Here is a 26,885-nt window from a genome sequence, read left to right as displayed (position 1 = left end):
CTAGAAAACCTTAGCTCAGAAAAGACTTAAATATCAAACTACACATCCCAAATCATACTTTTCTGACAACACCTACCTATGAAAGGCTAAGAAACCTAGCTCAGAAAAGTCGAAAATAGCAAACTACACATCCCAAATCATAGGTTTCAGACACTACACACCTATGAAAGACTAAGAAATCCAACTCAGAAAAGCCCGAAATAGTAATTTACATATCCCAAATCAAAAGTTTCAGACAGCATTCACCTACGAAATACTAGAAAACCTTAGCTCAGAAAAGTCTGAAATAGCCAACTACTCATCCCAAACTCGAAGTTTGAGACAACAAACACCTATGAGTGACTAAGAATCCTAGCTCTGAAAAGTCCAAAAAGCAAACTACACCTCCCAAATCATAATTTTCTGAAAGGACACACATATGATAGGCTAAGAAATCTAGCTCAGAAAAGTCAAAAATAGCAAATTAACCATCCCAAATCATAGGTTTCAGTCAACACACACCTACGAATGGCTAAGAAATCCAGCTCAGAAAAGTCAAAAAAATAGCAACCCACACACCCCAAATCATAGGTTTCAGACACCACACACCTACGAAAGACTAAGAAATCCGGTTATGAACAGTCGGAAATAGCAAATTACATATCCCAAATCATAGGTTTCAGACAACACTCACCTATGAATGGCTAAGAAACCTAGCTCAGAAAAGTCAAAAATAGCAAACTAGTCATCCCAAATTATAGGTTTCAGACAACAAACACCTATGATCGGCTACGAAACCTAGCTCAGATAAGTCAAAAGTAGCAATCCACCCATCCCAAATCATAGGTTTCATACAACACACACCTATGAAAGACTAAGAAATCCAGCTCAGAAAAGTCAAAAATAGCAAACTACATATCCCAAATCATCGGTTTCAGTCAACACACACCAACGAAAGACTAAGAAACCAAGCTCAGAAAAGTCAAAAATAGCAAACTATTCATCCCAAACTATTGGTTTCAGACAACATTCACCTACGAAATACTAGAAAACCTTAGCTCAGAAAAGCCTGAAATAGCAAACTATACATCCCAAATCATAATTTTCTGACAACGCATACCTATGAAAGGCTAAGAAATCTAGCTCAGAAAAGTCGAAAATAGCAAGCTACACATCCCAAATCATAGGTTTCAGCCACCACACACCAATGAAAGACTAAGAAATCCAACTCAGAAAAGTCAAAAATAGCAAACTACATATCCCAAATCCTAAGTTTCACTCAACACACACCAACGAAAGACTAAGAAACCTAGCTCATAAAAGCCTGAAATAGCAAACTACTCATCCCAAACTATTGGTTTCAGACAACATTCACCTAGGAAATACTAGGAAACTTTAGCTCAGAAAAGCTTGAAGGAGCAAACTATACATCCCAAATCATAGGTTTCAGACAACACACATCAACGAAAGACGGGTGCTCGGGGAGAGCCTTTGAGGGTCTGTGGGCCCTTGAGGGTCGGTCGTCCTTTGGGAGCTCGGGGGGACCTTTGGGGACCGGGTGATGGGCTTTAGGGTCCGGGGATGGCATTTGGGGGTCTGGGTGGGCCTTTGGGGTGCCGGGTGGGCCTTTGGGTGCCTGGGGGACATTTGGGGATCGGTGGAGGCCCTTTGGGGGTCCGGAGAGGCAGTGGGGGACCGGGGGAGGGCCTTTGGGACCCCGTTGGTCCTTTGGGAGCTGTATGGGCCTTTGGGGACCGGAGGAGGTCCTTTGGGGCACTGGGTGGGCGTTTGGGGCCCATGGAGGGCCTTTGGGTGCCTGGGGGACATTTGGGGACCGGTGGAGGGTCTTTGGGACCCCGTTGAACCTTTGGGAGCTCGATGGGCCTTTGGGGACCGGAGGAGGACCTTTGGGGCACAGGGGGAGGGGCCTTTGGGGCACAGGGAGGGCCTTTGGGGGTCTGGGGGCACTTGAGGACCGATTGGTCCTTTGGGAGCCCGGTGGACCTTTGGGGGGGGGGGGGGGGGCTTTGGGGGGCCGGGGGGCCAGTTGGGGGCCTGGGGGACATTTGGGGACCGGTGGAGGGTCTTTGGGACCCCGTTGGTCCTTTGGGAGCTCGAGGGGCCTTTGGGGACCGGAGGAGGACCTTTGGGGCACAGGGGGAGGGCCTTTGGGGCACAGGGAGGGCCTTTGGGGGTCTGGGGGGCACTTGAGGACCGATTGGTCCTTTGGGAACAAGGTGGACCTTTGGGGGCCGGGGGGAGGGCCTTTAGGGGTCCGGGGGGACAGTTGGGAGCCTGGGGGACATTTGAGGACCGGTGGAGGGCCTTTGGGAGCTTGGGGGGCCTTTGAGGACCGGGGGCTTCCTTCGGGGGTGGGGTAGGAGGATTGGAACCCTTTGGGGTTGGGTTAGAGGACCTCACAACACTGTTCAACTGAAACTTGTGTATTATAACGACCACAGAGTTTCACCTTTAAATTCTCTTCTAAAATATCTTCAAAAATCTTCTTTTAAAATGTCTCTAACCGTTTCGCCGAAATAGTTCCATAACCTGTCTAAAACGGTTTCGCCCAAATAATCCCTAAACGTAAATTCAGCGTGTTCCTTTGTTATTGGCATCTCTGTGCTAACGCATTTCAAATTGATATGAAACCTTTTCGCGCGCTAAAACAATTCATCGCTAAACATGTGATCTAACTGTTTCCTATTCCAGGACACCTTGACATTCACCCCTAGCATACACTTGTCCAAAAACAACAATAATAAATAAATCCCTCAGGCCTAAAGATTAAAGAAGCCTTAATGTTTCTTAATTCTCCTCTTCGTGAATCAATAATTTCCCCGCCGATTATGTATATCAATTTTCTCAGGTTAAGCTAACCAAACAACAATGCAGCCATTTTTGTTTCTTAAGTATCACCTTCGTGAATCAATAATTTCCCCTGGCGATTATGTAAATCACATATTAAAGAAGCCATGTTTGTTTCTTAATTTCCCCTTCGTGAATCAACAATTTCCCCTTCGATTACACAATCAATTTCTCGGAAATTCACTTCCCCCTCGATTACGCAATCAATTTCTCGGAAATTCACTTCCCCCTCGAGTCCTAGATCAATAACATTGGTCCAGTTAGAATTCAATGCGCATGTGCAACCTTCGCCCCGGAGTTATTACACATAGAAACATCAAATAAATCAACCTTGGAAAAAGAGGTCATTGACCCCATTAACCACGTGTTCTCCCTAATGACTCTATGCCCATATATGGTGTACTGATCGGAGATACGTTCTTTTGATAACCGAATTTTGTACTGATCGGAGTCGGACCCCCTCCTCTACTATTGACCTCAAGCGGCCTGTTGCCGCAATGCGTTGTTAGTAGTAGTAAGCATGTATCTGGCTCAAGTTGTCAAACGATCATCACCATACAGACCAGTGGCACCAACATAACAAGGCAGTTTATCAGTGGCTCCAATCCCTGAAAGTTGTGAGGGGGGTATTGTATTTTGTCAGAATCTAGGGAAGGACAGTTTTGTTGCTATTTTCAATTCTATCAACGAAAATACCCAAAAATAGCATAAGTTTCAATGAAAATATCCAAAAAAGGTATGCTTAAATCTAGGGTGCCCCTCCACATCACCCATCCCAATTGACGTCATTGCAGTGCATGCACGAAATTTGTGAATGCTAAACTTATGTAAACTATGAATGCTGTGACAATAAACAAGAGAAAGCCAAAAATATTGGTGCGGTAAGCACGAAAAAGACAGTTCATAACTTAAACTAAGTTGGCTAATTAAAAAACCGGCAAATAGCAGTGGCGCACTCAGAAAATAATTGTGGGATCCCTGAGCCAACCAACGGAAAACTTTAAAAATTCCTGAGAAAACATAGTATTTTAAGGCATTACTTTAAGTTTATTTTAGCTCTTTGAATGCGAGTTTTGAGTAGGGACTACGGATTGAACGATAAAACCGAGCAGAGTAAATAAGATTTAAAAACAGAATAAAATTTCTTTATTCAGGGGGGCTACAGCCCCTTTAGCCCCCCTCCCATGGGTGTTCGCCTGGCGAAGTGCATACGTCATCTGAGGTGCACTGACCTTCTGGGTGGGTCCTTTCTATCTGCTGCTACTGTCAAGGGTTAATATGGAGATAATGCGAAAAAATTTCGATCTGCTGCCGTTGTAAGGGGTTAATAAGGGTTAATTTGGAGATAATGACAAAAAATACACTTTTTTAAACTGCAGTTTACTTTAGTGCTATCGAAACAAGAAGTTGTCAGACAAGTGCTATTACACATTTAGTCATATCGTGTAACAACAACGTATAAGCAATAGCTCTCGGATAGGTTCTTGACCATCTCTCTATGATTTTTCAGTGCCCCACTAGCACCGCAAAAAAGGTAGGGGCACGACAATAGTCCAAATGTTAGAAAAAAGATTTTCTTCAATTTTTAAGATGAAGGACTGAAAGCCGCTGGTCAAGGATTTTCGGGCATGGAAATTTCAATGGTATATTTTTCTTACGATTCACCACGACTTTCTAGCTTTTTTCTTTGAAGTTCCCAAACTCCCATATTTTCCCTTTAGGTTTAACATAGATAGTAATTACCATTCTTAAATATGTGTTAAATGGGGATTCTTTTGCATTTGGTTATATTCGAATATTTATTGGAAAATAAAAGTTTAGTTATCGGCTGCCATGGGGTGTAGTTTGCTCTTTACCAGGCGGTAGCAATTGCTGGAACTGTCGTCACATATTTGAAGTGTCCACGCAAGAACCATTAGAAGGCAATGCAGATCTACATCTGGAAGATTTTTTGATGGATCTAACCCTTGAGCCCTATAATATAACTATATAACTATATAACTATAGTTATACTATAACTATATAGTTATAATATAACTATAACTATAATCGTCGTACACCTATTTCGAAGTTACAAACTTAGTTGTTCTGGTCTAGAATTCTGTTTGTTCTCACAAAAACAGCAATTAACAATCGTTTTATATTGCAATTACTGGAAAATATTACAAAAATCGTAATTTTATGGGATTGTATGTACCTTGTAACAGGACACTGAATTTCCACCCGTGAAATGGCCATTCCTTAGGGTCTTCGGTACGGTTTTATGATACGGGTGAACAGATCCTAAGAATGATCTTTTCACCTGTATGTTATATTTCTCCTTGTGGATTCAATAATTAGCTAAAGCATTAAGCTAGAAACGTAATATCTTTGCAAAGTAATCTTGGGACCATGTTATAGGCTATAAGCTATAAAAAAAAACCAAAGATCGATACCAAAGAGGTGAAAACTGAAAAAAGCAAGGGTCCAATTGCGGAGACAGGAAGCCTTAGCCCTTCTTATACAAACCCAATAATACTATTTCTATTTACAAGGACAAAAGGCGTGACACCCCTCCCCACACAAAATGTGAGGCCGATTTATGCAAGAAAAGTTCTGATCTTCTGCATCAGCTAAGAAAGTATGTTTTTACAAGAGCCCGTCAGGAACTCAAAGTAAGGGAGACCTGAGCTGCTAAGTGAGGTCAGGCACCAAAGTTTACGGGAGTCAGATCGTAAAAAAAAAAAAAAAAAAAAAAAAAAAGTCCCAAAGCAGACTATGGCTAGTCAACATCAAGCGAAGGCAATGGGGCAAAGGTCTACGGAGTTTTTGGCTAGAAGATAGAGAATTGTCACTCCAACTTATTTGTGGCCCTTCTCTCAGGGCCTATGGGGTCATATTATCCCAGAAGCATATTTATTGAACCCTATTTTAACAAAATAGATGTCTCAAAATTTTAATCGGCGTATTTGTTGGGTAGGGAGAAAATAGAACGGCAAGGAGAGGGGCTGTTTGCCTATCTCTCTTGACTCTTAAAAAGGGAACTAGAACTTCCAATTTCCAATCAAATGATGCCACTCCGAAGCTTTTACCCCCACCACTTCTATGAGAAGTAGCCCTAGAACTTTTTTTATATTTTTGAAGTAAGTGCAGGTAGGGGAGGGGGTTCTATATACAGCACTTAGAAATATTATAAATCAAAAATATTCCCTTAGTCCCACACGACACTTATGGTCAGCCGGTTTTTCTTCCTACCCAAAAACCTGACCTGAGTATGAGCCTGTTTGACTTTCAGCCTGACCGAAAAATGGAATAAAGAGATGATTAAATGACCACATCACCTTTTTTTTACCAATTTAAAAAGAAATTCCAATACTGACGATAAAAAAAAGGATTAGCGCCATTGAGCTTGGTTAGACATCAAATGCTGTGAATCTTAACAATTGTCATACAATGACTTCATTTTACCGCCAAAAATTTCAAAGCTAATGATTCAGCCATAAAGTACTTTAAAAATAAATTCAACCGAAATCAGCCAATAGGAAGCGTTAGAACTGGAGGAATCGCTCTAAGGCGACACAAATCAACCACTCACAAAAGAGTATTTTTTGGTAGCTAAAAAGACATTGAAGCATTGTTCAGTTGTGAAAATGACCACAAACGTAAACGTTTCGACAAAGGATGGTTTCCATTTCTTTGAAAACCCACCTGTACATCCGATGGATTTATTATATGGAAGCTACATGACAATGTTATTGAATAGATCAAACGGTTATCCTATAATACAACGAGGTATGGAAATTTATGCCTAGTCAGGACCTCTCATTGTTTAGTTAGAGTTGATCTCCTGAATAATTCAAAATATTTTGTAGGAATAATAAGTAGTCTTAAGAACTTATTGCATTAAACTTATGTAGATCACCTTCAGAAACACAAGAGAAATAACATAGACATTCAGCCGAATAATTATTCACCAACAACCAAGGGCGGAAACATAATTAATACTTTGAAGGGGGGGGGGCTGATAAGGATTTAGCTTCCCCACAAGTAATTTCGTCCGTCCAAACCTGTTGTTTGTACAATTTTTGACACAACTCAATTCACACAGGGAACACAGTATTTGATCACTGATATATTTAAAGTTACTCCGTTGTTAATTTTATAATTGTAATTTGAATAAAAAATTAGTTTTTTTAAAGAAGGTAAAGAGCAATATTGAGATTAACAGAAATTATTACGTATATCAGGCGGCCTGGCCCCTCATTAACCCCGTGCCTTTGCACTTGAGTTTTGTATTGCCATGTTAAATACATTTCTGCTTACAATGAAAATGTATCTGATAGCCTTTTAAAACATTTCAACCGAAAACTGTAATTTTTTGAAACGCAAAATTTAAAAAGCCAATTCTTTTGTTGTAGGCCTATGTAGCCTACTATTATCAAAACTCTTTTTTTAAGAGTTTTGATTACCAATAGCAATAATCGCTCCTTACTTACAGTTTTTTTTACCATGAACTGCTTGACAGAGGCACGGCTAGAGGGAGGGAGCTCCTTTAGAATTTTGGGCGTCTTAATTTAGATTAGATGTTAAAGGTCCTGTATTTGTCTTGGAACCAGGAGATATAGAATGTCAGGCAGTACGCTTGAACAGGCAAAATGAGAATACAAAGAAAGCCAGAAATTTTGCTTAAATCGCGCCAACATAGTTTGCGTCCGAACAAAAACAAAGGCGCACTGTACTTTTTACAGCAATACTTGCTTGCAGACTGTCTCTTCAGGGCTAAAATCCCAACACTAAAACATTCCAAATTAACCGTTCATGTATTTTTTTACCCCCCATTTTCACGCTATTTTCGTGACTAAGAAATCCCATAAAAGCACGAATTTGCTAAGTTTTCGAAAAATAGCTAAAAATCACTAGGTAATAAAATCCCTAGAAATGGTGATAAAGCACTAGGATTGACAGCCCTGAATAGCTAGTAAACTATACAATTATTTTTGAATCAGCAGTTAGTCTAGTTTTATCTACAAAGTATAAAACTAACTCTTTATAGAGAAGGGCAGAATCGAAAAGAGAGGGATAAAATCTCCTTAAGTCAAAGGGCCAGCACCTGTGGTTCTACATGATGGGATTTCCTGAGTTACCAAATGTTCAAGGGTAGTTCTTTTTAACCTACTGCTGGTTATATAGGAAAGACAGGTGAATGCAAAACAAATTGATTATATTAACAAAATTAGTACACCATCAAGGCTAACTATCGATATAATTGCCCTTACGATTGAGGCATTTTTCAAATCTGTGAGCAATCAATCAATCAATTTATTTTCAACAAATAAATTCACAAGAACTACGCTTCAACATTGACTTCCCCGTAAGGCTCCATGGCCAGGGAAAACAGGGGAGAAACAAAAAATTAAAGAAATATATTGAAAAAAACATAATACATTTACGCAAACTTCGTAATACACTCTTCACTGAAATGCTGTCGCCAAGGATTTGAAAATTAGAAAGCATGATTTCCAAACATTTAGAGTACGGTAATTTGCATCAAACCACTGAGAAATTCTCTCAAAAAGGGCTCTCATCTTTGAACAAAGACCAGACTAGTTCTGCCAACTGTGCCAATTACTGCCAGCTGTGCCAAGGGTGCTGTGCCAAGATTTGTGAGGGTTTCTTTTAGTTGTTTTTCAAATTGGAAGCGCTGCCCCCGAAGCCATTTGTTTAATTCAGGGAAAAGATGGAAGCCACTCGATGTTAAGTCGGGAGTCAAGGCCGTATCCATATCCAGGGGTAGGGGTTTGAATCCCCCCCCCAATTAAATGTTTGTACGACTCGTAAAAACGTAACCATAATGAATATAAGCAAATTTTTGATGCGTTTTTAAAAGTTTTTTAGTTAGACACACACACACACACCCCTGAAAAAAAAATCCTGGAAATGGTGGGGAAAATATCCCGCTTAAATTGCTCAAGGAGGCGCTGACGTACCCGAGCACTATGAGTATCAGCATTGTCACGGATCAGGACGCTGCCAGAACTCCGTATGCTTCCTCTTCTGTTTTAAGAAGCTCTTTGTAGGCGCTGCCAATTTGCGTTGTCAAAAACAACTCAAGCTCTACCCCTTTCTGAAATGATTGGTTTAACCAGAGTGTAACAACCACTTGTCAAAATCGAATTGTTTGTGATAATATGATTCATGCTTGAATGGATATAAAGCTTCAAGTGTTATAATACGGCTTCTAACAAAACAAATATCCAAGTCTACAAGTAGAATCCGAAAAAAGAGGGCTACAGCTATATCTTCTTAAGTCAATAGGTTAAGCAACTATAATTGCCCGTGAGGGTGCTTAGATACGCCAAATATAATAATCAAACGCCTGATATTTCAGTTTTACACAATTACACATATCAGAAGTAATTGCTGCTGTTCTCAGTGGTACTACCACTTGCCACAAACTAGATTTTTGCTCCGAAAGTTACCACTGCTAACGACTCATTGGAGCAGCAAGCTGCCAAACGTCAACACAGCTCTAAAACTCTTGCTCCATCCCAATCTGCTCGAAGCTTCACTTTCTACCCCCTCCCATGAAGTTTTGATTCCCTTTAAAGCCTTTCTTATGATCTCTTCCTACTTCATTTGGGGGTGACATTATTTTCAGTAGGCCTCAAAAGGATGGCCAAAATGTCTGACTTTTAATAATGTATTATCTTTCTTCCATAAAACGCGGCTTAACAATTTAGTCTTTCTTTCATTTTAGCCTTAGAATTTGGGACTGAACAACATTTCTCTAAGAGCTTATTGTTTGATACACAGTCAGCCAAAAGAATACTTAAAACTATCCTTAAACAATTCTTTTAGGAAACATCTAACATGCCTTCCTCGACCTTTTAAAGCGCCTGAATTTCAAAACCACACGGAACCACTGGCATTACCATGTGGTCCAATGTTCCAATCTCAGTTTGAAAACTTATATTCCTGTCCTTCTTAACTTTTTTCAACTTCGAAAAAAAAACACGCTGCATGTGCACTGTTTTGTTGTTGTTGTTTTTTTTTACAGCATCCACCATTTTTACTAAAATGCCACTTGACAAGTGAAGCTATCAAAATAGTCAATTTTCTCGTTCCCTGACACTGCCCATTCCCATTTACTCATAATTTAATCGACATGGTCTTGCTAATATTATTTTTCAAACCTATTCTCGTAGAGCTCTTGAAACGCCCCAAAATTCCTCAATTTTGCTAAGAAAAAAAGGATTCTCTAGGATTCTCAAGCGCTGCAACTACTGTAAGTGTAACCCACTGCAGCACCAAGTCGCCTGAGGCCGACACTGCGACACAGATGCGCTTGTTCCTCCGCCACTAAGACAAACTAATCGTCTGCATAAGCTAAGTCTAGGAGAGTTTTACTTCCCCATTTGATTACGAAATTCCCCTCTATACAATGCAAACAAAGTAGGAGGGATGTGTACAAGATTTTTATTCGTTGGGAGAAAAGAGGGGTCAAACCATTTCTAGGGGGCTCAACTACAGAAAATATCTCTCCTCTGATTTTTTGTGGTTTGGGAGGAGGGCCTTCCCCGGCTTACAAAAATTCTATTCTGAAGGGCATTGGGAAGGATTGATTTTTTCTTCATTTTAATTGTTTTTATCATCTTTTGTTGTAATCATTCTCTAGGACAACATACACATAATGCCACGTGTCCAATGAATTGTTACATAATAATAAAAAATAACCAAATGGTCTTTTAGAGCAATGCTCAATCATAGGCGGGTTGCCTGAGGCAAGAGAAAGAGAAAGAAAGCAAGTAGCAGAAAAATAGTAGAAACGAGAGTGAAAAAAAGAGAAAGGGAGACAGACAAATGGGAATTTGTAGGTCTGACCCAGGCTTTTACGGGAGTATTGACTCCGAAGGGGGAATTTTCAGGGAGGGACAGAAAGGTAAGAGAGAATAAGCAACTCCTGAAAATGCTGGAAACTATGGAGCAGATCTTAAAATCGTACCTTACCTAGGCTAATAGGCAAGAACTGATTTTAAAAGGGAAAATTTCCAGGGAGGGACAAACGTGGTGAGAGGGAATAAGCAATTCTTGAAAAGTATTAGAAACTATGGAGCAGATCATAAAATCAGGAGAATCTAAGAGCACTCAAGCCTAAACAATCTCATCCTCTCTGTACGAGTCTGTTTTGCCTCTGTTAACAAATTGAGCAGGAGTAATCAATCCGGACTTGGCCCAGTTAAAGATAGGAATGGGGCCACAATTAGCGATAAGGAAAGAACTAAAGAGATATGGGCCGAACATTTTGAGAATTTGCTTAACCGAGATAGAGTTGCAGGAAAAGATATATAGGAAAATGAAAATGAAAAAGTCTGTGATACCTTGGATATGAAGGAAGATTTGTTTTCGAGGAAGAATTAGCGACAGTACTAAAATGATTAGAAAATAATAAGGCTCCAGGTGCTTATAGGGTGGTAAATGAGTTTCTTAAATATGGTGGTTCTGAGGTTAGAAATAAATTACTGAAGATTATGAATATGATTTTTGAAAAAGGGGTACTAACGATTTTAAGAAAATCTTAATTAATTCCGTCTTTCAGATATGTAATGAAAACGAGTGTGTTACTTATCGAAGTATTAGTGTCATCTGTGTAGGTATTAAACTAATTAGTAAAAAGATAAATCTCAGAACAAGAGATGCTGCTAACTAATTTTTAAGAGAAGAGCAGTGTGGTTATAGAAACGGTATAGGATGTGTCGACCAAATTTTCACTCTTAGGCTAATAATTGAGAAGTGCCTGAGTTGTCAAACACCTTTGGTCCTTAGTTTTATAGATTGTGAGCAAGCGTTCGATTCTGTTGATAGATGAACTTTAGTAAAGGTTTTATCCTTATGTGGTATACCAGACAAATACATTAAAGTGATTAGTGCTATGTACGAGAATAACACTGCTGCGGTTAAGGTAGGAAATGAGGTTAGCAGCTGGTTTTGTATTGAATCAGGAGTTAAGCAGGGTTGTGTTCTATCCCCCTTTATATGGATTATTTTGATGGACTTTCTCTTAAGGAGCAAAGGAAAGGCAATAGGAGACCACAGAATCAAATGGGGAGGAAAAAGTTTCCTGGACTTAGATTATACTGATGGTTTAAGCATCCTAGATGAAAATGTGAGCAAAATGAATGAAGTTTTAGAGGTTTTGCGAGTTCAGGGTGCTAGAATAGGTTTGAAAATTAATGTTAAGTAGACTAATTCACTAAGACTAGGAATAAGTGAAGATGAAAAGGTGACGTTGGGTAATGAAAAGATTGATCAGGTGGGCGCCTTCACTTAACTTGGTAGTATTATTAGTAAAGATGGTGGGAGCAGTGAAGATGTTAAAAGCAGAATAGCAACGGCTCAGGGTGTTTTTTCACAGTAAAAAAAAGTTTGGAAGAATAGGAAGATAAGTCTGCAAACCAAGATTAGAATATTTGAAGCTACAGTGAAGACAGTGATCAAATATGACTCTGAAGCATAGGCGCTCAGAAAAGTGGATGAAGATTTGCTAGATGTTTTCCAGAGAAATTGCTTAAGGATTGTTCTGGGTACCCGGCTGACTGACCGAATTTCAAACAATAGGCTATACGAAAAATGTGGTTCAACACCACATTTTAGGGCTATAATGAAAGAAAGGTTGAGGTGGCTAGGGCACGTTGTGCGGATGAAGGATGACAGACTGCCGAAGATTGTTCTTTTCGGCCTACCGTCTAGGGCTAAGCGGGAAGCAGGTCGTCCTCGTCTGGTGTGGGAAGACGTCATAAAGAAAGATATAAAGAATATGAGAACTTCGTGGGCGGGTGTAAGAAGTGAGGCTTTGAATGGATTGGGATGGCGGAGGAGAGTGCGTAGCGGTGTTGTGCTTAGACAGCATGGTGCTGCGGTGAGTTTTTAGTAATAGTAGTGTTTGAATTAATATCTTTTTATAGACGAGAGTACAAAGTTTGACCATCTTTGGGCAAATCAGACGATGGCTCATCGCCCTTTTCAGCCTTTGTATTCACCTTTGATACCACAGCCTTTACCAACACAAAAAGGAGCAGTACCAGATACCGAAAGACAGTCTTCTCCCAGTCTAAATTCAGCGGACGGTAAGTTCAAGGCTTGTTAACGTGTAATAATCGCTTTCACAATACCGAATTCTTTGAAGTTTGTATTCTAAAAGACAGATGCGCTAATGATCGTTGTTTGTTTTTCTTCTCAATGGTGTTTATTTATTTTTAGAAAGATTAAACATTATTTACCTTCCAAGATGTTGTACATACGTAATGTGTCCCCCTTTGTAGTTCCTTTCTGTGGAATGTAATAAAAACTTCTTTGATAATCGCTTTCGCTATTTTCACTTTATTTTACTTTTCAGAGCAATCAAATATTTTTTACGGTTCTTGCTAATTATTCATAACAAACTCAAGTTCTTGATCTCAATGTAATATCTGAGAAAACTGGTTTCATAGCCACAAAGACAAGTGACGGGTGACAGAATGCATTGGACTTGAATAATTTGGGCTTTATATTCGCACATTAGGGGGGGGGGGTGGGGTTGGAGTATAGTAGGTCTGCATGCAAAATGTGTTAGCTACAATTATTCTGCATATCATTAAGTAAGAATTGTTTTTTAATTTTACGTTTCAAATACTTTACCTTGGCTTTTTTCTCCTAATATACAAATATACAGCCCAAATTATGTAAGTCCGATGCATTCTGTCACCCGGCACTTGTCTTTGTGCCTATGAAACCAGTTTTCTCAGATATTACATTGAGATCAAGAACTAGTGAATTCTGCATGATTAACAAGTACCTTTTTAACCTTCGAAGTTGAAGTAAACACGCAGTGTTTCCTCTTTGTAGTTCTTTTCTGTGAATAGTGATAAAGGTCTTTCTGATATAAGCCTAAGCTTAAAAGGGGACATGGATAGGCTGTATAAGGGGGGGGGTGTGGAAGGAACGGGTGTACTGGGCTTGCACCCCTCTCATTCTCCAAACTACTTCTCCAACTCGTAAGCTACTCTAAAATGCACGAAAAAAGACTACTTCTAAAAAATTAAAAATATTTTCCGACTCATAAACTGATCTTGAAAGTGCAGGTAGACCACGGCGCAGCACCGATAAGGGAAGGCTGGCCGCGGCGGGGCCAAAAATAGCAGCGGTGGCGCGCCGCTGATGATTTTTTCGCACCGCCGACGCGATCAATGGTGACTGCAAACATTAATGTTTTCATCAGTCTTTCTCAAATCCCAGCTTGAATTTACAGCAGATTCGGGCCTATTTATGAGTTAAAAACTTCGTAAGTCGCTGGCTAGACGCTGGTTTTCTTCGTTATTCATCAAGAGAAGTAGAAATCTGGTAGAAACGAAATGGCTGTAGCGTTTCAGAACCCTTGCAAAATACTTGAAATAATAGATAATAGATTCGCCGTGGCATTCAATAATATCCATGAAATCTAATTAAAAGGGAATACACACAAAAGCCAAATTAGGCCAGTAGCCTATGAGAAATCCAAAAAGACCCAAGACAATGAACAAGTCCCAATGGGGGGTGGGGGCAGGGCTATCAAAATATTTCTATGGTTTCCCAGGGAATTTGATATCATTTTCTTCCGTCTCCGCTTTAAATGAACAGAATAATTATCTTTTTGGTATCCCTGCTTTCAATTAAAAGAAACTGAGGTATTATCATTTTAAAAGGATAGCCCCCTATTCCCCCTCCCCTATAGGAAATAACATACAATTTTTATGAATCATATTTTTGGGATCACTTCCGTTTCGATCTTCCATTCCCCAACCTTGTAGGCTACATAGTCTAAAGCTAAATTTTGTCTCAATAGAAGGTTTTTTTCTTTTTTTTGGGGGGGGGGGGAGGGTGTAAAAATTTCAGAAAGAAGAATGGATTTTCTTTAATCTATAAGGGGTTCAATAATTGTGTATTAAACATTACGAAAATGTATCTAAAAACAGCAAAAGAAAACAAAATTCTGCAAACTTGCGATTCAGCTGTGACAACAATCGGTTGACTATCAGTTTCAAAATTCAACTGAACCTGTATAGTGTATGCGTTCCGTTCAACTTAAAAATACAATTATTGGCTACGGATGTTGTAAGAATCTTATAGGTATTGGGAAACTGCATTCGAAATAGCAAGGAGCGACCCGGCTCAATAGTAACCGAAACTCTAAAAAACAGAATTTTGATATCAGTAGATACATCAAACGAATTGGATTTTTATACTAATTCAAATACTTAAATTTGATCAAGTTTAGTGTTACCCATCACAAGTTACAAGCCTGAGAATATTTGCCTTATTTTCAAAAAAGGGGAAAACCACCCCTTAAAAGTCATAGAATCTTAATGAAACCACACCATCAAATTTAGCATATCAGATAACCCTATTGTAGTGGTTTCAAGCTCCTATATGCAAAAATGTGGAATTTCGTATTTTTTTTTCTGCCAGAAGAAAGATCACGGATGCGTGTTTATTTGCTTTTTTTTTTCCAGGAATGGTCGTGTCGACCCAGGGGTCCTAAAATATCGCGAGAGGGCTCATTTGAACGGAAATCGGAAGTTCTAGCGCCCTTGATATGAGACCAAAAAATTTGATGACAACAAACCCCCTCCCACGCTCATTTTTTAGATAGGTATTTTGTTCAGCATAGTCAAAAATTTTTTACTATGTCTTTAGGTGTAAAATGACCTCCCCCAGTCCCCAGGGGAAGGGCTGCAAGCTGTGAACTTTGCCCATTGTTAACATACAGTATTTGTTATTGGGAAGCATACAGCCACTTTTTCTGGGGGGAGGGCTCTCCTTGGGGTGGATACCTAAGGGGAGAATCTTCCTTTGGGTGGGAACTTTCTGATGAGTGAATATTCTAGGGGAAATGTTGCACTGGGGGGGGGGTTGTCATAATTACTATACGAAATCCTTTTTAACTTTCTTATATTCTCTTTCCAAAATTTTTTATATGGAGACGTTCCGGGGGATTTATCCGGAACTTTTTTGAGCTTTTATCCGGAGCTTTAGCGTAAAGAGCAAGGCATTGAGGAGGGGCGACCCTTCATATCCGGAATAAATCAGCCAAAATTAATATACAAATTGTGTATTAATTTTTCATGCACGGGGAGCCAATATTGAACCTAAATTAGTTGAAAAACGTTCAAAAATTAAATAAAAAACAAGTTTTTTTTAGCTGAAAGTAAGGAGTGACACTAAAACTTAAAACGAACAGTAATTATTCCGTATATGAAAGGGACTGTATCCTCCTGAACGCCTCGCTCTTTACGCTAAATTTCGACTCTTTTTCACCACTCTACTTTTTAAAATAACAAAAGACTTTAGAATAAAGAGTGAGGCGTTGAGGGGGGGACAGCCCCTAGTCCTACCCATCAAAAATTACGAGCCTGAGAAAATTTGCCTTATTTTCGAAAAAAGGAGGAAACACCCCGTAAACGTCATAAAATCTTAATGAAAATCACACCATCCGATTCAGCGTATCAAAGAATCCTACTGTAGAACTTTCAAGCTCCTTGCTGCAAAAATGCGGAATATTGTATTTTTTTGGCCAGAAGAAAGATTACCGATGCGGGTTTATTTTTTTTATTTTTACTGTTTCCAGGGGTGACTTGTATTGACCCAGTGGTCCTATAATGTCACGAGAGGGCTCATCTGAGCGGAAATTAAAAGTTCTAGTGCCCTTTTTAAGTGACCAAAAAATTGGAGGGCAACTAGGCCCCTCCCTCGTTCATTTTTCCCAAAGCCACCGGATCAAAATTTTGAGATATCCATTTTGTTCAGCATAGTCGAAAAACTTAATAACTATGTCTTTGAGGACGACTTAATCCCCTACAGTCCCCGGGGAAAGGGCTGCAAGTTATGAACTTTGCCCATTGTTTACATAATAGTAATGGTTATTAGGAAATATACAGACGTTTTCAAGGGGTATTTTTTCTGGTGGAGGGGGAGGGAGTAGGGGGAGGGATTGTATGGTAGTATCTTTCCACGGATGAATTTTTCACGGGGAAGAGAATTTGCATGAAGGGGGTGGTGAATTTCCCAGCTTTATTTAAAAAACAAACAGAAATTAAATAAAAAACAAGTTTTTTCAAATGAAAGTAAGGAACTATATTAAAACTTAAAACGAACAGAAATTATTATGTATATGAAGGGGTTCGCCCCCTTGTCAATATTTCGCTTTTCACGCTAAAGTATTTTTAGTACTTTCAAAAGAGCTATTTATTCAAATTAAACGGTTTTTGTGATTCAGAGGCCATTCTTAAAGAACTGAACAAAATTCGAACTTTACCGTAAAGAGCGAGATATTGACGAGGGGGCAGAACCCCTCATATACCGTACGTAACAATTTCTGTTTGTTTTAAGTTTTGAAATAGCGACGAAGACCACGCTGCCTTTCCATAACAAACAACAAAAACACGAAGAACAATAGGGAAATCTTTTTGCAAGACAGTGGAAATAATGGCGCTATGTCCAAGGGCCGTCCTCAGCAAGACAAAAATATATAAAAGAACTTCGTCGAACTTCGGTTGAACTTCGAAGGAAGTCCTGGTTGAACTTCGCTGAAGTAAGGATGCTAGGACTGCTTTGAAAACTTTTTAATTTTTGGTTTTATTGGTCGCATGTTGTTGTGAGTCTTCTTCTTTTATATATTTTTGTCTTGCTAAGGACGGCCCTTGGACATATGGCCGAAATATTCATTCAAACTGTTTCCACTGTCATGCAAAAAGATTTCCCTATTGTTCTTCGTGATTTTGTTGTTTGTTTTAAGTTTTAATGTAGCTCCTTGCTTTCATTTAAGAAAACTCGTTTTTTATTTAATATAAAAAATACGATTATATGTAAGCTAGCTGAAACTTCAATACCTTAAGTCGGCGTGTCAAAACTTCAAATCGGCATGTGCCTAAGATGAAAGATCATATGGCTTATTATGTCTTCAAAAATGATTCTCACCTTTCCCATTGTATTATCTGAAAATAAAGACTGCAGTTTCAGGTTATACTCTCTTGTTGAGACTCTTCTGGCCTTCTGAGGTTTCTTTACTTTTATATTGAGAGGCACGTATGCAGGGATTTGTTTTTTTTTTTGGGGGGGGGGCAAATCATTCAAACCCCTTTGTGAGAAGTATCAGATAATTGTAGGGAAATAACGAAAATCGCAAGATTTTGGCGGGGGCACCCGGAGCCCCCCTCCCTGTGTACGTGCCAGATTGAAAACTAATTTTCATTTTTTTTTGCATGGTGACAAGGGGTCTATGTAGATTGATCGATCTTCGATTTCGATCTTCTGATTCTCTGCCTTCGTCCGGGAGTGCAATGCGGGGTTGGGGGCAAATCATCCGAAGCTTCCCGTGTTTTTCCCTCAGATTTCTCTAGGTACCCATTTAGAGCTAGGAATAAACAAAGCCTCCCCAAGCGGGAGCTCGATGTACAAGTAGTGCTCGATGTGCACGGGACTTCGTTATGTTTCCATTTAGACTCTTTCTTCTTTTGAAAATGAGCTCCCGATGTGCGCGTGAGCTCACTATATTTACATTTAAACCCGTGGCTCCCAACCAATTTTGGACCATGCCCTACCTAGTCATTCCTTCAATCCCGATGTTCCCCATGTCATGAATAAATTTTCTTGTTCAGAATTCTACGTGTATTTAACTGTAGGAAGCTTAAAGGCCCTTAACTTGGTATTTAATGAAAAATATTGTCTGAATACAACGCCTTTTGTACAATGTATAACGTCATTGGAATTCTATTTTATATTTTTGCTCTTTAAATGCATCTGAATCTGAGGTCTTTCACGTGAAAAATCTGTTTTTTCAAAACTATAAAGGCTCTATAGTATAGTCAGTCGAAGGAAGCACGTCCTGTCCACCAGAAGCATGACCAGAAAATTGTCACCAGAAGAAGCACCATCAGACAATTGTCATGCCCCACCGGTGAGGCCTCCGCCCTTCGTTGTGAATCACGAATATAGGCTATTTCTTCTTTTCAAAAAATAAGCTCCCTTTGTGTATGGGAGCTCGTTATGTTTCCATTTAGACTCTTTCTTCTTCCTAATTAACATTAAGCTGTGCACATAATAAAATGGCATGTACTTTAGCTCAAGAAATTGCATTGATAATAGGCTCGAAAAAACTTTCTTAGCGAAAATTGTTTATTGTGCTGTTCTACCACTGTCACGCTCCCCTAACTGCAATCTCCCTTCACGTAGTTGTTTTATTATCGAATAGAGCTTGAATGTACTAAACCAGGCGGCTCAGGAACCTCTATGATGCATTAATTCCACAGGCGTAGGAGGCAAAACCGGGAATGCACTTCCGCTGACATTATTCAGCCAAAACTGTTGCCCGCCCTTCCCCCTGAAAAAACTTCACAGAGTTGACCTTCCTTAAATTTTTTCTCTGGGTGCCGGTGCTGCTGACACGTTATTTTTTTTTACAGGTATTATAGAATCATTGACAAGGTCTGTGATCATCTACTGTCTAAGTTTTCGTATTTAAGGGACAAAAAAGCAACTAATTTCAACCGAATAATAGCATTTCATTCCCGTTCAGTTAATCAATCATGTAGATCATAGTAAAAAGGGTACATCAACGCCCTATTTTGTTCATTTACTGAAAATCGTTTATATAATCTTTGAATCAGTAGCAAAACACACTATGAAACTATGGCATAATTGATAGGGCAGTTGGAACGTTGTCACGCTATTAGATCTTCTATCTTTTTGACACTTGGTAATTTTAAGATAAAAAAAAGTGGACAGCTACTGAAATTTCAGAGGTGCTTCTAGGTGATGGGCAAAAAATCAAACGGAAATTAATCCAAAACCAAGCACTAAAAAAACACAAAAATGCAGTAAATGCCATATTCGATGTATTTTCTCGTTTGGTATTCATCATCGTTTTGACGAATTATCATTTTAATCAGTCAGGAAGCCAAAGAACTATATCAGGTATGCGTGCAGCGGGGGGAGCACAGGTGTAAAATATGTAGATGATGAGATTGAGCTTCCACCCTGTTGTTTTTACCAGCTGGATGGTAAAATTTCCTGCCAGATTACAGTGTGGGGTAAAATGACTTTTCTAATTTGTTCAAGAAACCGAGCTTACGGTTGTGGTTGTGGGGTGAAAATGTAGTCTGTAAAAGTGACTAACTAATCATATCCCTCTTGAAAATCTCTTATCCCCCTTCCCTCCCCTCTCTCCATCTTTCTGGATAGCAGAAAATCTTAATGCAAGGATTATTTACATGAAAAAAAGATCCCTTTATTATTTATTTTTTATATACTCCCACTAGCCTATATTTGTTAAACAACCCTATTGACCATAACCGGTGTACCACCCTAATGACTGTTGTATTGCTCGACGATCAGATGCAGGTAAAGTGGGTGTTGAAACCGCTTGGTTGGGCTTGTTTGTAAATTAATTAAAAAAAACTTCTTCCACAAAATAGGTTTTTCAAAGAAAAGTAAAGAACCCCATTAAACGAAAAATGAGCAAAAATAAAATTAAATAATCTACCAAGAGTGAAACTACCACAAATCAGCATCAATAAATAAATGAAACCCAAAACGAACAGAAATTATAATTAATAACCGAGTCAAACTCAAAACGAGCAGAAATTAACATAAGTTGGGCGTAAAACCCCTATGCCTTCCCAAGGCCAGAACAAAATTTGCATTTTACTATAATTTCCTGAACTTTGAACTGTGTGGAACAAAATGGCTATCTCAAAATCTTTATTGGATGCGTTTGGGGAAATGGTGGGCGTGGAAGGGGTGTTAGTTGCTTTCTAACCACGTCGACTATTAAAAAGGGCACTAGCCATTTCAATTTCCTATTGAATGAGCCCTTTTTGAAGTTTCTACGACAACGCGTTCTATAAAAACCTTATATGCTCTCCTATGCATAATTTACAACCCTTGCCCTGAGGGCTGTGGGGGGGGGGGGGTTGTCATTATCAAAGACCTAATTTCCAGAACTTAAAACTACGTTGAATAAAATGGTCATCTCAAAGTTTTGATTAGATGTGTTTGGGGAAAAGATAGGCATCAACGGCGGGTTAGTTGCCCTCTAATCACTTTCGACTATTGAAAAGGGCACTAGCTCTATAAATTTCCAATCGAATGAGCCTTTTTTGAAGTTTCTACGACAAAGCCTTCTATAAAATCCCTTACATGCCCCCAGGGCATAAATTAAAACCCTTGCCCTAAGGGCTGATGGGGGACTGTCCTCCTCATAAACATAATTTCTATCTGGAAATCAACTACGCTGAACAAAATGGCTATTTCAAAATTTTGATTGGATGTGCGTTGGTAAATGGGGGGCATGGAAGAGGTGTTAGTCGCCTACCAACCACTTTCGACTCTTAAAAAGGGCACGCGCCACTCCAATTTCCAATTGAATGAGTGGTTTTCGAAGTTTCTACGACAACTTCTTCGATACGAAGTGCCCCGCTCTAAAGCAAAAAATTAATAAATAATACATTGTGCCAACATCGTTCTTACATGCCCCCAGGGCAAAACATAAAACCCTTGCCCTGAGGGTTGTGGGGGAGTGTCCTCCTCAAAAACGTATTTTCTATCTGGAACTACGCTGAACAAAATGGCTATCTCAAAATTTCGATTGGTTGTGTTTGGGGGAATGATGGGCGTGGGGAGGGCTAGTTGCCCACCAATCACTTTCGACTATTAAAAATGGCATTAGCCACTCGAATTTCCAATCGAATGAACCCTTTTAGAAGTTTCTATGACAACTCCTTCGATACGAAGTTCCCCGGTATGGAAAAAAAAATAATAATAATACATTGTGTCAACATCTTTCTTTACTTAGGCAGCGCGATCGCGCTGCCTATGATTAAATATAAAAACAAGTTTTTCTACTGAAAGTAAAGAGCAACATTAAACCTTAAAACAAACAAAAATTATTTTGTATACGAGGGGGCTGCCCTATCCTCAATAACTCTCTCTTCACGCCAAACTTTTTAAAGCAGGCTACTTTTAAATAAAGTTTTGATTCTAATTACCCAGCCCTTTTGTTCCAAGAATCGTTTTTAAAGAATTGGGACAAAAGGTCGAACTTTAGCGTAATGAGAACGTACTAAGGAGGGGAAATGCCCCTCATATACGTAATAATTTCTGTTCTTTTTACGGTTTGATTTTGCTTTGATTTTTCAAATAATCCCGGGAAATACACCCTATCCCCTCCCGTTGAAAATCATCCCTATGAAAAATTCCTCCTTGGAAAAATCCTCCCATGTAAAATTCTTCCCTCGGGAAACTAACCCCAGACAATTCCATCCTCACTGCACCCCCTCCCCCCACAGAAAATTTCTTTCTTAAGATTCCGCCTGAAAAATACTCCTTAGCTGACTTTCATTTGAAGAAGGACTTGTTTTTTATTTAATTTCTAATCGTCCTTCAGGTCATCGTGGAATCTCCCCTGCGTTGAAAAACTTCCCTCGGACAATTCCCCTAGAGCATCTCCACATGTAAAATGAGGTCGCCTACGAAAAATTAAGACAAATAAAACTAATTTCGTAAATGAATTTCGGCAAATTCCCCCGTGTAAAATTTAACCTGGAAATTTCACCCCCGGAAACTTCTACCCCAATGGAAAATTCTCCCCGTAGAAAATCCATCCCCAGAAAATCCCCCCCACCGAAAAATGTCAGTATATGTAAACAATCGGCAAATTTCATATCTTGTGGCCCTTCCTCTGGTGGCTCTAGGGGGCCATGTCATCCCCAAAGACATAGTTATTTGACTTTTCAACTATACTGAACAAAATGGCCATCTCAAAGTTTTGATCAGACGACTTTGGGGAGAAAAGGGTGTGTTAAGGGGGCTAGTTGCTCTCCAATTTCTTTGGTCAATTCAAAGAGCCCTAGATCGGTAATATATGTTCAAATTAGCCCTCTCCCAACATTTTAGATCTCGGTTTTCGATTCGATCGCCCCTGGGAAGAACACAGAAAAGAACAAAAAAAGAAAAAAAAACAAAGAAACGTGCATATGTGATCTTTCTTCTGGTAAAAAATACCAAATTCCCATTTTTAAAGATTCAAGCTTGAAAACTCTACAGTAGTATTCTCTCAAGCGCTCAATCTGATAGTGGAATTTTCAATAAGATTCCTTGACCTTTAGCGGTTGTTTCACTCCTTTTCAAAAATCAGGCCAATTTTCTGAGCTCGCAACTTTTGATTGATAACTTTAAACTTGACGGATTTTATATATTTCAAATCAGCATAAAAAGATAATTCTATTGATAAATCTATTGTTATAAAAAGCTTATATTTAGAGTTCTGGTTACTATTGAGCTGAGTCACTGCTTACTTACAGTTCGTTACCTCGAACTGTTTGACAAGAAAAGTTTGTTTCCTATTACAATTCAATGTGGCAACAAAGGACAGAATTTACACAGCGAAATAGTTTTGATAATTATATAACAACAAAAAGAAAAATCGTAGAAAATCCCAGTTTTCAGGTATGAACAGACCTAAAATGGGGCCAGATGGCAAAAAAATTTTCATTTTGATGTCCATGGTGTTTGAACAATTGTTTTACTTATTGCAGAGACAGACCATGATGCATCAAGTGATGTAGATGGTGACTTAAATGGAACTGAAAAGCTAGATCACGAAGATGGAAAGACTGAAGATAAAGCCGACGGAGAATCAAAATCCCGACGAAGAAGAACGGCGTTTACAAGTGAGCAGCTCATTGAGCTCGAAAAGGAGTTTCATGCGAAAAAATACCTGAGCCTTACAGAAAGATCGCAAATAGCGTCTGAGCTACAGCTAACTGAAGTACAGGTATGTTCTATTGGTACTTGTTAATTAAACGAAACATAGTGAAGAATTTCGTTTAAGTTAGATCTTAGAATACCGGTTTTATAGCTACAAAGACAAGTGACGGGTGATAGAATGCATTGCATTTGTATAATTTGGGCTTAATATTTGCACATTAAAGGAGCTGGGGGTTAGGTTGGGCTAGGATAGGGTATGTAATGTTAGGCTAGATCCAAATGCTTTACCCCCCCCCTCCATAGTGTGAAAACATATAGCCCAAATTATATTATTATATAAACTAAAGGTTATATGACGGTTGTATTTCATCAGAATTAACCTAACTTCTTTTCTTGGGTGTGCTTCGTTTAATTAACAAGTACAGTTCTACAGTTGATGTGTTTCAGTAATTATTGTTGGTACATACAGTAGCAACGAATTTGTTGCCATACATATTCTTTACTGCATTATCAGAATTGAAAACAAAATTTCATCCATGCGCATGCGCACTAATTTCTACGTTCTTCACTTGAAAAAAAACAGGAGTTTTTAAAGGTATAATCGTTTTTGACATAGTAAGGGTTAACCTAAGTATGAGGGAGCTTCTACCTCCTCATATAATCTATTGATGGGTAACTTTATACTTAATGTGTTCTAACAGTTAGAATCAGAACAAAAGGAGAATTTTTATAAAGTATTGATTCTTGTATTTACCAGTTTTTTTGCTTCTGTCTCTTTTTATTTGTGCATATATTTACCAGTTAGCATAGTATCTTCGATCTTCTTTATTTCTGATATGTCAGCAAAATAAAATACGGTGCCTCTTAGAGAAATGTAAAATTTTGGAAACGTGACGACTTTTCTTCTTGTGAGAGTGAAAAGGTGGCGCTAATATTTCGTAAATTTGCCTATATTTTCTCGCCCTTTCTTTTGTTAAAAAAAGAAGAGAAGGCAATAAAATCATAAAACAAACCTTGAGTTACTAAAGGAAGAGAAACAACGATTTTAAATTGACTTTTATTTTATGTTGCGGAAGTTCATCCAAAAATATATCTTACCTACGCTTTTTTTAGTGTAATTTGCGGTGGGATCAATCAATTTTACTGACTGCCTTCGCACGTTTACCGATCAAAGTTGATTGTGGAATAAAAACTAAAAGGCCGGCAATATCGTGGAGCTTCACGTTGCAAATTTATTATCTTAATTCATTTTCTGACTGACCAAAAACATCGGCAGGACCCCCCCCCCCCACACACACACAAACACGCGCGACGCCTCTGAGTCCAGCCAAGACTCAGATGAAGTTGTCTATATTTTAATATTTAATGCCTATGTTTCATTAAAAAGCAGCCGTAATTCGAAAGATAATGGTGTATTTTTTATTTCAAATACTGACACCCTTCTGGAAAACGATGCCTTATCATAAGGATGCTCATCACTTAATTCGCGCTGCTCCGTGTTCTTTGATCTTTTAAGAAAAAAAAAATTAAATCAAAATGAGTTGATGCACACAAAAAAATACTTTGTTTCTCATTCCCTCTAGATAGGTATAACCATCTTCACTACTATCCAAGAAGGGACATACTTTCCGAAACACGGTGTACATCTCAGAACGGCATGTTTGCCAGACAGTTCGGTTATGCTTGGTACAGTTCCCGCCATGCTTGGCACAGTTTCGGTCAGCAGTGCTTGGCACAGTTTTAACTAAGCTTGGCACGCGCCACGCTATGCCTGTGATTTTTGAAAATGGGTGCCCCCTCGCTATTATCAATTATCTTCTTCACAGTGCTAATGCGATAATGTGAATTAAAAGAAAATGCAACTAACCTAGAGGCAGCATATATCTAGGTATTCTAGCGATTGAGGTTTTCGAGAATGTTCGACACTTGAAGAAGAGACTCCGCTTGAAAAAAACCTAGAGGGGAGGGGGTGTAGGCAAATTGTATTGCCAGAAGTATGTCTATTTGTGCTGGAGTGCTTATATAGTATCCCATCGCAATTCCCTGAAAACCAGGTATGGAGCCTGACATGTGCATATTCATAGGAGGTGGGGGCAAAGATAAAAGCTGACGTATTTATAATTTTCCCTTATTTTCATATTTCATGGAAAACTGGACTGTATCCTCTTATAAGTGATATATTTTTCTGAGTCACTACACCAGGAGCTGTAAAATTTCCTAGGGAACAACTTCATCATTTTTTTACTTATTACCGTAGCTAGTAAGCAATCTTTGTTTTAGGTTAAAATATGGTTTCAAAACAGAAGAGCGAAGTGGAAGAGAGTGAAGGCAAGCGTCGTGGCCGGTGGATTGAAGCAAGGTCAGCCAAGTTCCTCCAACATAGAATCAAAAGCCCCCAAAATCGTCGTACCTATCCCAGTCCATGTTAACCGTTTTGCTGTCCGGAGCCAGCACCAGCAGCTAGAAAAATCTGGCTTCAAACAGCCTATAAATAATCTCCTTCCTCTTCAACAGGCTATGGGTGGAGCAAACTTTGTTCATGCTGGTGGATTAAGCTCCTTCCAGAGTGTCAAGTCAGGTCTATGTGGGAGCCTACCGCCTCAGAGCTTTTATCGAAATGGAATAAAGTTTCCATAGAGTTTTATTATGTTTGCGTTTAATTTTCTTTTATGGAGTTTTGGTAATAAACAAAAGACCAGTAGTATTATTTGAATTATTCTTATAGCGCATGGTTAACTAAACTTACTTAAGAGCCAAATTATATTGGCTATGTCAGTAAAAGAGTCAAGGGCTCTGACCCTGTCAGTGACAGAGCCAATGGCTCCGACTCTGTCATTGACAGAGCCACATAATATATTTGTTCCAAAAACTGACATCAGAGTTCAGATGTTTGAGAGTCTAGCTGATATTAAAGCCCCAACTGCATGGTTGTCTGTCATGTACGTGAAGACAAAGTTGAAAAAAAATCTTCAAATGGCTTAATTTCTGGTTTCTGACTGCTGTAAGTAGTCCTAACTAGTCCTCATTTATAGTACCCAGATTTTCCCAAATCATTATTCAGTTTGCCCGAGTGTATACAAATGACACCATAAATGTTGATGTAAGTATGACATCTACTGTAAAATTGCTATTGCAGTTAACCAGTTATTATTATGAGATTCAATAACTTATCCATGTCAATCGTCCCTTGTCCAAGGCTGGAGGCTTGAGGATCTTATTCTAACTCTGGGGTGTTTATAAATTATGCCATGGAGTTTTACAAGCGAAAAAAAAATAGAACCACA

At 39.0% G+C, this 26,885-nt stretch overlaps 1 protein-coding gene across 1 annotated transcript; it reads left to right on the top strand.

The window, feature by feature from the left end:
• Nucleotides 1–6,476: 6,476 nt before the first annotated feature.
• LOC148940585 (uncharacterized) lies at nucleotides 6,477–26,299 on the top strand. Its single transcript, XM_089104963.1, has 4 exons — nucleotides 6,477–6,618; nucleotides 12,789–12,950; nucleotides 23,430–23,668; nucleotides 25,882–26,299. The coding sequence occupies exons 1-4, from the start codon at nucleotides 6,477–6,479 to the stop codon at nucleotides 26,236–26,238; spliced, it is 900 nt and encodes a 299-aa protein (XP_088961089.1). The 3' UTR covers nucleotides 26,239–26,299.
• The last annotated feature ends 586 nt before the right edge of the window (nucleotides 26,300–26,885 follow it).

This window comes from Artemia sp. Qi Xiang Cuo, chromosome 19 (genome assembly GCF_049724085.1).
Source record: "Artemia sp. Qi Xiang Cuo chromosome 19, ASM4972408v1, whole genome shotgun sequence".
In the NCBI taxonomy this organism is placed as follows: Eukaryota; Metazoa; Arthropoda; class Branchiopoda; order Anostraca; family Artemiidae; genus Artemia; species Artemia sp. Qi Xiang Cuo.
Note: the sequence above shows the minus strand (reverse complement) of the source record. Positions and strands in the feature narration are given on the sequence as shown.